The sequence below is a fragment of the Corvus brachyrhynchos genome, unplaced genomic scaffold (genome assembly GCF_000691975.1).
Source record: "Corvus brachyrhynchos isolate BGI_N302 unplaced genomic scaffold, ASM69197v1 scaffold32, whole genome shotgun sequence".
NCBI classification, from domain to species: domain Eukaryota; kingdom Metazoa; phylum Chordata; class Aves; order Passeriformes; family Corvidae; genus Corvus; species Corvus brachyrhynchos.
Genome location: NW_008237919.1, coordinates 6,177,913 through 6,193,427, shown reverse-complemented (window position 1 = coordinate 6,193,427; position 15,515 = coordinate 6,177,913). Strand labels below are relative to the sequence as shown.

General features: G+C 38.7%; 1 protein-coding gene across 1 annotated transcript in view; it reads left to right on the top strand.

Moving 5' to 3' along the window:
• The first annotated feature begins 702 nt into the window (after window positions 1-702).
• Window positions 703-15,515, top strand: part of NELL2 (neural EGFL like 2) — a 120,801-nt gene continuing 105,988 nt past the window's right edge. Inside the window, exons 1-5 of the mRNA XM_017733156.1 lie at window positions 703-873; window positions 12,527-12,700; window positions 12,808-12,904; window positions 14,658-14,730; window positions 14,899-14,981. Of these exons, the coding sequence (XP_017588645.1) occupies window positions 12,839-12,904; window positions 14,658-14,730; window positions 14,899-14,981 (222 nt within the window). The 5' untranslated portion in view covers window positions 703-873; window positions 12,527-12,700; window positions 12,808-12,838. The remainder of the gene's footprint in view (window positions 874-12,526; window positions 12,701-12,807; window positions 12,905-14,657; window positions 14,731-14,898; window positions 14,982-15,515) is intronic.

The window sequence follows — 15,515 nt, the reverse complement described above, 5'->3', positions numbered from 1 at the left end:
TTTTATTTTCTATACATGTTATGTGCAAATTCAGCAGAAATATTTCATCAGTCTAGGTTGTGTGTGGGTTTTTAAAAGTAAAATCTTTATTGTATATGTGCCATTACTCTAACAAACATTCATGACTTCCTGTGCAGGAAGCAGCAGGAAAATGCCACTCAACTGGAGTGTAGAGCAATTAATTAGTGATAAAATATTTTTGAAATTTGGTGGATTTTTAAACTATTACTTAAAGCTGAATAAATTGTTTGTTGTTTTGTTGTTTTGGGTTTTTTTAAATTAGTTTATTTATTTATGTACTTATGCTATTAGGCATAGCAGTTTTGTAGAAGTCATTAAAAATTTGCTCAGGTCACGTGTCAGGGTTTAGGCTCATGTCTAGTGTTGTCACTGTGCTTCACTGCTAGTGAGCCCAAATTTTGGATGAGATATTAAAGGTACCGTCCAGCCATGCATGAAGAAAATGAGAGTTAAGACCCTGGATCAAAACAAAATACCTCCCCTCCCCAGAACAGAGTAGGTGTCCTAGAAAATGTGTTCTCTTTCATTGAAATGGCTCCCATTGCAAGCAAAACAAATGTATTAAATACTTTGGTCCCTGCTTTTTGCCTGTCTGTTCAACTGTGCTTCTCAGAAATAGCCTGTTATTTTGTAAGCTATTTGAATGAGGATGTAAAGTAACATAAGATTTTATACTGAGTGTTTTTCCTCTTATGTTTTAGATACTTCAAGAAGTGTGAAGGCATCTCCAGAAACAGCTGAAATATTTTTTCAGAAGTTAAGAAATAAATGTGAATTCACAATCCTGGTGACCTTAAAACAATCCCATTTGAATTCAGGGGTTATTCTCTCTATCCATCATTTAGATCACAGGTAAGTACTGATACCCGTATGCTGGCTAATGAAACTATATGTATTCATGCATTAAAAAATTGAACATAAATTAGAGAAAAATTGTTGTGTAGCAGATGATTTGTAAATATTTATAGTGCTTGGATAGGCACATTGTGCATATTCATAAAAAGTCACAGTTCCAAATCCGCCAAGGGAAGGGGAAGAGGGGTTTTTCTTTACATGTCCCTTGCCACCAAGGGCATGAAAAGCCAGTTCTCTGTTGTTGTTCATAACCACAAGGACCAGATTTTCAACTGGTTTAAAACTGTCATGTCACTATAGCTACACTGGTTGACGAAGCCTGGCCCTGTAAGGGCACCTCTTCACCAGTTTTTAAAATTGCAAGCAAGAAGGAAAAAAAAATCCTCCAGTTATGGGTTTACATCTTTCCAGGAATGGCAGAGCACTTTCTTCAAAATGTTGTCAGCCTTAAAAAACTGAAGTGAATGACAGATAGCATTTAAGGATTATCCTTTTGATAGAATAAAGACTGCTAGAGAAATAGGATATTTTTTATATATCTGTCTGAGTAATAGCTATTAAAGATAATTGCCCTATGATTCTCTGGCAGAATAAAAAGGAGTTTTCAAATGTGCACTTTCTAAACAGTCATTAGCATGAGAAACAGGTGAGCTGTGCTTTAGGTTCCTAGTTATTTTTGTTTCCTTGTGTACAATCCCATAATTCTTTCTTGACAGTCTCACTACAAAATAGCAAAAAAAAAAAAAAAGTAAAGACATGTTTAAGTGCAGCAAAGTGTCTGTTTCTTTTACATGAGTGTACAAGTTTTCATTAGCAAGCATGGTGACAATTATTTTGTGCTGGAAGATACTCCAAGTCAATTTCTATTCTATTTCTCAGAGGCCCCATCTTCTGCACTTTAGCTATGTGTAAAAAACAAACAAAAAGACCAACCAAAACACAAACCACAAAACAAACAAGAAGAAGGAGAACATTCCAAAGGATCATTATACCAAGTTTATAAAAGCATTTTCCAACTTGTAAAGGAGAAGTTGAATGTCTCCTGGATGGCGTTAGTTGTGCCCTTAGGCTTTTAATAGACACATTCAGGTCTCTTCTGTGCTAGGATGTACAAAAATATATCTCTGTGCCATAGTGGTGTTTGTTCAGTTTAACTGTCCTAAAATGAGGGCTGACCTAGGTGTGGATAATACTGGAACCAGACAAGCATCTCTTGAGTCTCCTGTAGTTTCTGTTATGGTTTTATGTTCTTTTATGATGAATGACAATAAAGACAAGAAAATGTAGATGTTAAAAGGAAGCATTTGGATGGCTTGTATTAAATAGCTGCTTCTTCAGTGCTGGATCTCCATCTCTGACCTTGCCCACCTCTGACCAGGGACTTGGCTGTAACAGTCCTTTAGTTCTTAACTTCTTGTGAAGTCTTTGTCACAGCAGTCATCATAGTGGGAAAATAGCAATACCAGACCTCAGTCCACTCCTTTGCACTAGCTTTAGCCTTTTATCACTCTGATGTCAAAAAAAGTTGTGCTAGCATTGAACTGCTGCCTTGCAGCTATATTTCTAATTTACAGAGGTCAGTACTAGCTCTTACGTTTCTGCAGTGAGGAGTTGAATGGTGGAGAGGTAGGCTGAAGGTGGCAGCAACTGCAGGATGTAATAGTTATCACACAAGTACCTTTTCATGTGCTTTATTTTACAGAGCTTTCATGGCAACTAATGGTTCTAGGGTAAAAGAATTTCTATGGTACAAGAAAATTAAAATGTTTAAAAAGTGGAAAAATATGCATTTATTCAAAGGCTAGGGAACTACTTTGTGTTTTTGAAAACAAGTCAGAGTAAAAACTAATCCTCTCTTTGCATGGGTCTAGGGACACTGGTGCAAATATGTGAATTTACAGCAATTGAGGGCATTTCCTAAATTGTAGGGTTTTAAAAAATTTATAATTTTGTTTATAAACTTAAAATAGTTTTCATGATTCAGAATTTACTGATTCAGTCTGTGTTGTCTAGTTTTATGTAATTGTTGTTTTTGTTCCTTTTTGCTGGCTCCCTTTTGAGAATCATCAAAAATGAATACTTCCACTGAGATATGATCATGCAACTGTTTAAGACTTTGGGTCTTAAGAAGTTGACAGGGCTGGTCTACCACACAAAGTTTCCGCTCTAATGTCATGTGCTGAGTGCTGTCCTTGGGCTGTCAGAGAGATACAGAAGTTACCCATGTAAGTCTCAGGCGTGGGCATTTGCTGAGGCTGGGCTGTTGCTGTCACCATAAAAAGATGCTCCTGAAATCATCTTCTGAAGTTATAGTAATCTTTTCATACTTATTTAAATGCTTTTCTCTTTTCCTAGTTGGGTATCAAAGCTGGCTTCCCCTTTTATGATTATGCTTTTCTGTAGTATTTAATGTATTAAAATATTTTAAAATTAAAGTGAAAGAATCTGAAACAATGCCTGTAACTGTCCTTTTCTAACTTGCTCATACATTTCCGCAGACACTGCTTTTTTCCCCACTGATCAGAGTGGTGAAAAGCCAAGGAGCTCAGGCAGTAGTAGTTTTGGGCACAGTGTGGAGGTGATAATTTCAGAAAAAATTCTTGTGGTGTCAGGGAATTCAAACTACACATCAGTAATCATTCAGAATTTCAAGCAGCTGAATGCATCTTTTATATATGGCAGAATTATGTATGGCATATGTCTGAAAGATAGAAGTTCTAAATGTGTTCTTAACTTGAGAGCTTTACCTTGACCACAGACAGTACCCTGCCTAAAATGTGATGTACTTCACATTAAGAAGATAAATATCTTTAATTGTGTTAATGAAGGGATACCTTAAGTCTGAGTAGAAACCCTGTTAAACACTGATTGCTCAGTGTTTCATCTTTCAGTTTAAGCTGTATTCTCCTCACTTCACTTCTGAATTTATCTCACCTTCTTCTTGATAAAATAGTTGGCAGAGAGATGATTTTACTCGGTGATGGGGTTGTAATATATGTTTGGTCTTGCTTTTCCATCATATATTTTTATTTAATCATCAGCAGTGGAGAGATATAATAAAGGTTTTTGCTCCTTTTGTGGTTAGATGGCTTTATGTAACTAATCTTGTATTTGTATCTCTTGAGATACTTCATATTAGGCCCTTAAAGGATGAAACTGCTGGGTTGTAGTTTAACCATTCTTTCCTTTGGTTAGTGCTTTTTATATCCTGGAACCGAGAACTGAAATCAATGGAATTCTTAATTTATTTCTGTACTAATTCATTCATTTTCTGCCTTCCTTAGCATTTGTTTTTACAGCGGTTGGTCTCTTTTGATTATCTGCTGTCAAATGGGCTGTGCTGTGCAATGGTTTCAGACCTCTTTCAGTATATAGGAGGAACTTACCTGTGACATTTTCTCTCGTACTGATTTATGCTGCAAGGAGATAAGTTGTCAGAGGTGAATTCCCGATGCATGAATTTTGTTCTCTCATTTGACCACTGTATTGAAATAGAGGTGGAACTGTACGTTCCCTGCTTTTGATGTATGAGTGTTGGTATTTCTGGACTGCAGTGTCAAGTGTCCTCTCTGATACCACAAAATCTGCTGCAAACCTCTTACAGTGAGAAAAGCTTTCAGTATTTACCACTTAAGCCAATATTCACCGAGCCAATAATTGCAGAGCAGATGTTAGATAAGACTAATATGGGATTAATTTTCAAACATTAAAGTTGGGTATGGCTGTTTCCTATGCCAAAAGAGATAATAGCTTCTTTCTTCTTTTTAGAACACCCCGTGATCTTTGTTGGAAGAGTGGAGGGTTGTGGTGTTCTGTATTTTAGTTTTTTGGTATTAAATCTTAGTTTCTGTTTCTTACTGGTCTGATAATAATTATGAACCCTCCGGAATTTGTTCGTAACAGTCAATTGCTTTGGAATTCTTCTAGTGATTTTAAATTTCTCCATGTCAGTCTTCTATTCTTTTGATGCAGTTTGCATGTTTCATCAAAGGTGTCAAAAAAAAGTATTTTCTTTCATTCATTCACTGCTTTTCCAGTGCATGAGAATATTCTGTGGGACAAAGGATTCTCTGTGTGGACACTGACAGCTTGACCAGGCTCTTTATCCCAAAAGAAAAATGTTCCTTGTTTGTGTTGGTTTGGGAGATGTAATTTCTATCCCTGAGTATGGGTTGGATGGAAGTATTTGTAAAGCAGTCATTTTGTGTTATACTCTGTTTAATGCCTTCATGGTGTTAGGAACGACCTGTTTATTTAAGTGCTGGCTATAAAGATTATTATAAAATTGATTGATGCCATGTCATTGTTGCTTGGATTTGGGGTATTTTTGCTTCAGTTTAGTTTATACTCTGTGACCAAAAAAAAAAAAAAGGCAAAAAAAAAAAGGCAGTAGGATGTAAATTCCTGTAGTTCATGCACCTTACTGTTCCATAACTTTTGTTAAATCAAGTGAGGCCAGCCTGTCCGGTGTAAATCATTGCAGTGCCAACTAATCCAGGGTGAATTGTTTGAGAACATCTTACAGAATGCTTATATGCCCCTGGAACGTATTACTTGAATTAAGACTAGTGACAGGCCTTTTGAATAAAAGACAGAAGATTTGTTCTTTCCTATGATGTTGAAAACCCCCACTGAAATAGTTGAAATGTGAGTTTTGACAGATCTTGTTTTTCTTCTGATGTTGTTTATAAGGCTTTCTATGAACAAACAAACAAACAAACAAATCTGTATTCTTTTGGGGTAGGAAATGGGAGGAGTTATGTTGAAACTGCCTTTCTCTTTTACTAATACATCTATTAGAAAATTGTTTATTGTATTTGCAGTCCTAGAATATTTATTGTATTGCAGTCCATGGAGAAACTTTGTCAAGAAATGGGAGGCATGGTTTATGCCATTTGTTTTTACAGTGTTTGAGTTGAGAAAGTTCTTCCCTTGTTGATTTTTAGTAGAAGAGGAAGCTTCAGATAGGCAAGATTGATATTCCTGGGACTATGTGTTAGTGAAAATAAACCAGAAATAAATACACTGATAAATGGGGTTAGTGAGAGAGATGAGAGGAATGAGAGCAATTGCTCAAGGACAAGAAGTAGTGTTTCAAAATTATTTTTTCTTTTGGAAATTTGATTTCATATCCATGGCTCAAATAGGGATGGCATGGACAACGTGCTGGAATACTGGGGTTGAATTTTTCCAAGACCAAGCCAACACCTTTTGCAGGAATAGCTTTTTTTGGAGTGCTTTGAAGAGCTTGGTGGGGCCTCAGTTCCTGCTTCTGGCTCCTTCCTATGTGTTGTGGAAACGCTGACTGGGAGCCTTGCCTTGTCATCAGCAGTAACATTGGAAGGTCTGGAGTGTCTTGCTCTTGGATCATAGCACTAAACCCAGCAGAAGCTATGTAGAATCTGCAGTAGGGATAAGGTGAGATTTTGCCTCCCTGATTTAGTTGACCTCAGGTTTTGGGAGGTCAGCAGAGAGATGTCTCATGTGAGAGGCAAATTCTTGATTCAAAGCCAGCAAAGGCTTCCAGGCCACAGCAGTGCCACTGAAATCAGATGGGGGGCTGCAAGGAGTTGATAAAAACAATATCTTATTGACAGAATTTTTTTTCCTGCATGCTTTATTAGTTTGAATCGGGTACGGACACTGAGGGGCACAGTGATGGAAAGGATGTGAACAGCCTCACATGTTTGTTTCCTAACCTCCACTTGCACATCAGGGTATTGCAACCTCACTTTCCTAGCCACTACCTTGTGCTGTGGCTTCTTTCTGTCTGGAGGGAAGCTGCAGTGCTGTGCAGTAGTAGTTTGTGCAGGTGAGTGTGTGCGGATGATGCCTCTCTGCTCTGCCAGTTATCTCTGGCCTGCCTGTTCTGTCCCATGAACGTCCCAACAAGAAGGGTGTTCTTCCATGCATGTCCCAGCACTGGGCTCCATCACCTGAGCACATCAGGAATGCACCTTCCTCCTCCACAGCTGTTCTCTATAGGTATCCAGTGCAAGCAGCAGTGCTGTGGTGAAACAAAGATGAAGTGGTTGACTGTTTTTGTGGTGGAAGAAAATAAACAAGAGATACGTAAATGCCAGAATGATCAGCAGCTGTCTGGCTGGGGTGCTTCAGAGGCATTTTCCTCACACGGTTAATCTCTACTCTGCCTGATTTGGAGCAGGAACTTGAACGTGGTTTTTTTTCCACCTGAGACAAGTACCCTGTGGAATGTCATTATCTTTTTTTTTTTTTTTCTCCACTTGATACAGTGCTGATGCAGATTTGTTGGCAGTGCCTGGCAAGGGCTGTGCTAGTAAACCAAACAGTGCCCAGGCTGGAGCATTGGCCTGCTGTTGTCCATTTTGCATAATTGTTAGCATCCTCCTTGACATGCTTTTGTCTCCTGCAGTTAGTACCCTTGCAGAGGATGTCAGGGCAGTCTGTGAAGCAGCATTGGCCAAGGCCTGTTCCTACCAGTCGGTGTGAAAAAGCCCACCAGTTTCAGGGAAAAAGTGTGAGAGATCACCAAGATGGATATGAGTTGGAGTGGAGCACTAGTTTATAATACAAAACTTGAGAGGCTGGTTTTGCTGTCCTGTTGTTTATACACTTTGTGTCGATATGGGTAATACCCTCTTCTAATTTTGAGCTCTCTTCACCTGGGATCTCTGCTTTCATATCGGTAATAATCATGGCATTAAAGATATTTGAGAAAGTCTTTCAGAGAATCTTAGATTTGCTCTCTGTCTCTCTCCCATTATAGCCAGCATATCACCCTAGACCCCACAGGCTTTGCTGTGAGAATGTTTGTTTCTGCCAAAAGATTTGGTTTTAATGAACGGATCAACGTTCTTGAACAGAAATACCCTAAATCAGAAAATTGCAGTCTGGCTTTAAAACTGTATTCAGCAAAAGGAAGTGACAGAAACAGAATTGATGGCTTTTCTGCCCATTGTGCACTTGAACTAAGGGCTACAACTTATCCAGAAAAGCAAAGACCATTTTTTAATTAACCATTCCCTGATAAAAATGCTAGTCTTCTCTAGGTGGAGCTCTAGATTGAAAAGGGTAAAACCAGTAAGGTCAAGCAGTAGTGTGAGAGGTGGGAACTAGATTCTTACAGGTTAAAGGAAGCTACCACTTGACTTTTCATATAGAAGGTTTGGTTGAAAAAATGATAACCTATCTGGGGATATTTTGATGCCATGTTGTTCTAGGGGATGCACCAAGCAGTAAAAACTGATAGTTAATATTTCAGAGCACTTAGTGTTGCTTCCAAATTAAATGTTCTGAAACATAGTAAAATGAGCTCATGCTCCTGACTGCCCAGTCATGATACCGCAGAAAATAGCAAATAACACATTGCTGAATTTGGTAGTGGTGCTGCATGAGTTGCTTTTATATCTTCATAATCTACACCTCGCAGAATTGCTTGCTGCTGTTGTGCAATGAATAGGGTCTACTGAGTAGGATCTCCCTTTTTTTTTAATGTTTTATGTAATTATACCTAACAAAAAAGGCAGAGCTTTGATAGCAAAAATCTTCAGATAAAGATTTTTTTATAAGTAATGGAGATAAGGATTTTAATTTTTATTAAGTACATATTGCTCTTTAATTTTAGTGATTTGCCTTTTTTTTCAGTGTAGATCAAAGAGCCATGAAGAAATATTTTAATATGGTACCTATAAATGTGAGTAGAAAAAGTTAAGAAAACCCACCACCCTGTAATAAATTCATAAGCAGACGTGATATTTTGCCTTTAGCTTCTGAAATACTTGTCTACGTGCTGTAGATTGAAGTTGAAATTACTAGCTGCCTGGAGTAAGTATGTGTTACAGAGAAGTAAAGCTTTGTAAAGGGAAGGCTTTACTGTGGGAAGGAGACACAGCTGAATTAGGGGTAGAAAAACATGCTGCTGTGTGCTGTCGTGTGCTCACATCGTGGTGTATGGTGGTTGGTTGAATTATGTTTGTTATGCCTTAAAACTATGTAAACTGATAACCGGCTAACTGCTTAAGAAGGCTGGGTTTTTGCAATAAAGGGCTCTCCTTTGCACCTGACTGGGGACTCTGTGTCGCTCCTTATCACAACAGGTATGTGCATTTGTTGTGTGAGAAGGGATGCCAAATGAACAAGTGAGCCATCTAAGACCTGGCGTTGCCAACACTGCCTGTTAGCTGGCATGGCCATACCTCCCTCTTCTCAAAGACTGCTACTCTGTGCACCAGGACCATCTGGTGTTTCACCTCCTAAATCTCTAAGTTTTGCTGTACATCCTGACTTTTACTTCCACAGTCTTCCTTGTACTAGTCTGCCACCTCCCAAAGAGCAGGTCCTGCCTGGGCTGGTGTGACCACATGCCCTTTGCCAGGATGGTCATTAGAGCTCCACAGCTGAGCAGATTCGCTGACTGCCAGCTCTTACCTAGAAGTTACAGTAGATCAGTGCTGGGCAGCAGAGAAATCATCACTGTTTTCTGTCTCAAATTCCTCCGGGGCATTTGAAACAAATTTCTTCCTCTTACCAAGACAGGCTCATCCTTAGTCAGTACATTAGGGATTGCTGTCTGGCCACTTTCCAAGCAGAGTGGCTGATCTGCTACCGTGGCCTTGGCTGTTGCCTTTGCAATGATTGTGCACGCACAGAGCTATCTACAGAGATGTAGCAACCTTTTTTTCTAGGTTGGCACTTTCTTCTCTGTGTGTCGAACATAGAAAAACCTAAGCATGTATCATCTCCCTGTGAAGTTAAATCCAAGGTTAATCCAAGGTGGGTGTGGTTTTTTTGAGGAGCTAAAATCAAGTAGGCTGGTACTGATTAAACAACAGGAGAGATTATGAATTGTAGAAAGAGAGGTGTGGGTTCTGCTGTTGTTTTGGTTTTCTCATTGTGGCTTATTTTTCACTCCAAGAGTCGTTTGCCTTCTGCAGCATAGAAGAACACCTTGGCGCTGTTGGGAGAAGCATCAGTGATGTTTAAAATGGGATGTCTTGGGCTGCTGCTCTCCCTGCAATGAGTGGGCTGGGCTAGGCTGGTGTGGACAAGAAGCTGGTGACTCAGCTGATGAGGTTCCTGTGAAGCTTTTCAGTAATGAGATTCTTGGCTAGAGAAGACTGCAGTACAATGCAGTTACTCTTTCCTTTGGGAGCATGTCCTTCAGGCATTAAAAGCACCCTCCTTTCTCTCTCAAATGATTAGTAAGCCTGAGTGTACAGAGAAGTACAGAGTGTTTTTGTCACCAGAAATGAATTTCTAAAATCCAGGTCTGTTAATGCTTAGCGTATTTTCTCAAAGACTTTTCCAAACCTTTGAAAACCACACACCCAAGTGTTGCAGCCTCAAAGATGGAACAAGAAGCCTCACTGTGGGCAGACTTTTCATTATCACCCATGTGTGTTTGTCAGTGCTAAGTCTCATCCCATCTCCTGAAACTCATGAGGCTGAGATAGAGCCATGTAAGTCCAGGCAGTTAAACAAATGTAGAAAAGGAGAATAGCAAGCACAGCATTTTGTAAAAAATGGAGTGGAAATGATTCATTTTCACTTCTCTGTGTTTCAGCATCATGGCATTTGTTCAAGCTGAAAGCAGTATTGCTTTGGCTGTCATTTCACTTGCTTTTCTAATTGTGTTTTGCTGCTGCCTGTACAGATTATTAATAACCATAAATTATTCTCCTAATAATTCTTCTAATGGCTATTATTTTCTTTTCCATTTTGATTCATGTTTTCTCATTTCAAAGGTAGTTATATTTGTTAGTTTACCAAATGGAAGAACAAAACGTATCGTCTGTGAATGTGAAAGCAGTGTGTTAATCACCATTAAAACAAAACCGCAAGTGTCCACAGTTTCTGCGCAGCTTTGTGTAGGAAAATTTCCTTGCTTATTGCAGCATCATTGATTGTCAGCATCCTCTCTCAGCAGTTCTTAATTCATGAAATTTGTACAGCAACGTCTTCTTTTTATTGGCAAACCCATGATTCATCTGCAGAGGTTTCATTATCTTACATGCATAAGGGCAACACAAGTGTTTGTTTTATACCTTCTGTACTGACTGTATGTCTACTAGTGTAGTTGTTGCCTGCCTGCCTGGAATTTCGTGTGCTGGCATCAGTTCTGCTATTGACTTGGAATGAAGGAGAGCTCCTAGTTCTACCAGGAGATAATGTTTCAACATGTCCATGCTATTCGTTTTCCATTTATTTTCTGCTGCTAGGTGGAGACGCTTTAAAGTTGCTGGAGAAGTCCAGGTCTCTAATGTTCCCCTTCTCTTTTGGGTTGAGAGTAGCCTTATTTTTATCCTTGAAGCTTCAGTTCTGAAGGATAACTTATTAAGTTGACTGATGGTCTGCCACTATGGTGCAATTTTTCCAGCCAGGCCTTCAATTAGTTTCCACTTCTTGCGAATGCAAAAATTTTTTTTGGGCCATGAGGAGGTAAATTGATTATAAAATTTATATCTGACTCTAGTTAACTGCTTTCTTAATACTGGGGAGGAAGAAGAAATTGTCCTTTGCTGGTTTTGCAAAAAACTAGTGGTTTTTGTGCTGTTGCTAGGTATGTTCCACTGTGGAACACCCTGAAGGAAGCAGGGGTGTGCAGCAAGCCTTCTCCTAGCGATAATGATTGTACAGGATAGTTTTGATTTGGTCTCATTTTTACTCTTCAAAACCACAATCACTGTCTTTTCTATTCCTTAATGTACATAGCCTGTTAAAGTAAATGATGTCATCCTGGAACACATGTGCACTCCGGTTACAAGCCACTGTCATGTCTGATTCAGATGTAGCCATGAAAATTCCTGTGTAAAAATAATTTTCTTGGGAATTTTAAAGATTTACTTTAAAAAACAAATGGTTAGTCACGCTTTTTCCCAGATGTCCAACATGCGAGAGACAGCCTAAGAACTGAGTTTGGTTATGGAGTGCTTTTTAAATTGAACAGCTGGAATTTCACCATCAAAGCTTGTGTTTGCAATCTGCTAGGTTCACTTAGCACAGCTGCACTGCTGAGTTTTTGCTATATGTATACGTATTTGCATATATAGATGTGCATACATATATAGATGTGTGTATATATATATGTGTACACCCACCCCACAAATACACATACTTATTTAACAAAGCAAATACGTACACATATATAAATTGTTCTGAAGCCTTAGCATTTCTTGATTTTGTGTATCTTTGGAGAAACTTCATTACAGAAAAGGAAAGATGATGTAACAGTACATATAAAAGCAAACAAAGGAGTGTTCAGTCTCAGTCCTTACTTCCCTTGGTAATTACTAATGATGTCCTTGTTGCAAAACTTGGGGTTGTCTTCTGTGCATTCATGCCTTCAGAGTATCTCTATTGTGCTTTCTTTGTATGAGGCAATTATTTATAATAGTGTAATTCAGATCATGTTATGGAAAATGGTTTTGTTGGAGGAAAACATATTTGGCTTGGAATCTTGTGTAGTGACATGAAAGTTTGAACCTGCTATTATTTGTCACTGAGAAGAGATGCAGTGGAAATCTGAAAAGGGTCTACTTTTGCCTCTGTATCTTCTTGTTTTTCTTCCTCTTTTAAATAGTTCCTGCATGATGATGGGAAGATGTCTTATGTAAAATGTTGCTGTGCTGATGAGAATGGTTCATGACATGATGATACATTTATGGTACAGGTACCTGGAGCTGGAAAGCAGCGGTCATCGAAATGAAATCAGGTTGCATTATCGTTCAGGCAGTCATCGCTCCCACACAGAAGTATTCCCATACATTCTGGCAGATGATAAATGGCACAGACTTTCCTTAGCAATCAGTGCCTCTCACTTGATTTTACACGTGGACTGCAATAAGTAAGTAAAGAGTGTTGTTTTATAAGAAGTTGTCACATCTGGAATGTTTGAGCTCTGAGTAAACTAAATGAGACAACTTGGGGTTCTAATTTCCACTTCCTTTTCAGAATTTATGAGAGAGTTGTGGAGAAGCCTTTCATGGACTTACCTTTGGGTACAACCTTTTGGCTGGGACAGAGGAATACTGCACATGGTTATTTTAAGGTATGCATTCCCTGGAAGATAAACAGTGAACTTAAGTAAAATGATTCAGGGATTGAAACATCTTTCATATGATGAGAGACTGAGAGATTTGGAATTGCTCAGCCTGGAGAAGAGAAGGCTCAGGGGGTATCGGGAGGATCTCTTCAATGTGTATAAACACCTGAATTTGTGAGGGGAATGAAGATGAGGGATCCAGACTTTTCTTGCTAATGCCCACTGTAAGGCCAAGAAGCAATGGGCAAAACGTGAAACTCCTGAAATTCCATCTGAACATAAGAAAACAGTTCTACTGTGAGATTTGTCAAAGATAAATTACTATGGAGATATTCAAAAGCTCTTTGGACACAGTCCTGGGCAACCTGCTCTGGCTGGTCCTGCATGAAAAGGGAAGTTGCAGTAGATAATCTCAGGAGATGCCTCCAAACCTCAACCAATTTATGTTTCTGTAATCATAACACAGATCTTGGATTACTTTGAAATTTGCTATTGGAGAGCAGCAGACTAGCTACTAATTGTATCTTAACTAAGCATGGCATGTAAAGTCTGCCTGCAAGTATGGGATCTGTTCTTCTGGGTGAAACCATCCCTTTCCAGATATCATTGTTGAATTTCATGCTGAAATCTCCCTAAGTTCTTAACGACATGCAGCTCTGCAGCAGAAACGTAGTTTCTCATAATTTTGCAAGCTTTATGGAAGGATCCCCAAAATTTGTTGTGGTTTAACCCCAGCTGGCACCACCTAGCCACTTGCTCACTCCCCACCCTGGTGGGATGCGGGGAGAATTGGAAGGGTAAAGGCTAGAAAACTCATGGTTTGAGATAGTTTAATAGGTAAAGCAAAGCCACACAAGCAAAGCAAAGCAAGGAATTAATTCACCACTTCCCATGGGCAAGCAGGTGTTCAGCCATCCGCAGGAAAGCAGGGCTCTATCACCAGTAATGGTTACTTGGGAAGACAAATGCCACCACTCCAAACGTTCCCTGCTTCCTTCTTCTTGCCCCAGCTTTAAATGCTGTGCATGATGCCCTGTGGTCTTGGATATGACCCCTTCTTTGGTCATTTGGGGTCAGTTGTCCTGGCTGTGTCTCTCCCAACTCCTTGTGCACCGCCAACCTCCTCGCTGGTGGGGTGGTAGGAGGAGCAGAAACGGCCTTGTTGCTGTGTAATTTATGCAACATCCCTGTGTTATCAGCACTGTTTCCAGCACAAATCCAAAACACAGCCCCATACCAGCTACTTTTCTGTGAAGAAAATTAACTCTACTCCAGCCAAAACCAGCACAAACTCATTAAGGGTTTGCATTAATGTATTTTTCTTGACTCTAGTTTCTTTAATCTTCAAATCTATTTAAGAGTTACAGCTTGTAAAAAAATTTGCATATTATTTAAAAGAGTATTTCTAAGTAACTGAAACTGCAGCTGTTTTCAAATTACTTTTTAAAGGTCATTTGCAAGCTTTTCTGCAGTGACTAACTAAAAATAACAATGAATTCAAAACCACCAAACTCTTGCCACATAATTATATCTTGAAATTTAATCTTATGTCTTTAAAAATTATTCATTATGCCTGTACATCTATTTAATTTAATTTCTGTTTATTCTTTTATCACTGAATTGGGTCCAGACAAGAAGCTGTTTATTCATAAGAATAGTTTTTCTGTGTGGGCTTTAATGTTTTACATGGTGAATGAAAAACATCATTTTGACAGGTAAAAATAATTTATCCTTTTGTTTTCTCTCCACTTACACATAGGGCATAATGCAAGATGTGCAATTACTTGTCATGCCTCAAGGATTTATTTCTCAGTGCCCAGATCTTAACCGCAGTAAGTCTATTAATTCTTATATCGTAAAATGAAAGGTGTGCTTTTTACCTTCTTTCTGTCCTGCAAGCTTTCTTAAAACCTTGAATTTAAGTGTATTGTTTGTCAACTTTGGCATGATTTCAACCTACTGTGAATTAATTTGTTAACACACATATTTTATTATTCTAGCCTGCCCAACTTGTAATGACTTCCATGGACTTGTGCAGAAAATTATGGAACTGCAGGACATTTTAGCAAAAACCTCAGCTAAGGTAATGTTTACTAGGACTCAAGTCATAGGAGAAGTGAGGACTGTCTTTTTAGATTATTCATGCTTATATGGGGTTGTGCACATGGCTGTGTGCAGAACATTCCTTCATGGTATGTTTACATCTTTATATACCTGTGCCTAATGTTTATACATAAAAATTCTCAGTTCAGAGAGTTTTCTTGTGTTTTAATATTTTTACAGAATCATGTATTTTAGTAGTAAACAGCATCCAAATCCAAGAGTAAGGAAAGGGCTCACAGATATTCAAACACTACCTATTAGGCTAATAAATCAAGAAACCTAGAATGAAATAGGTAACTGTGCTTGTAGTGCTTATTACAGCAAGACTTACTAAGACTTTTCAAGACCTGAGCTGCCAAAGGCACATTCAGACAGAATATATGCAAGACGAGGAACTAAGAATCCAAACCAGGACTTTCTTCTTTCTTTCCTGTAGAGTATTACACCAAAAGCATTCATGTCTGCTGGTGAAAATAGAGTACTCTGATTTTAAATGTCAGTTCTTTAGATATCT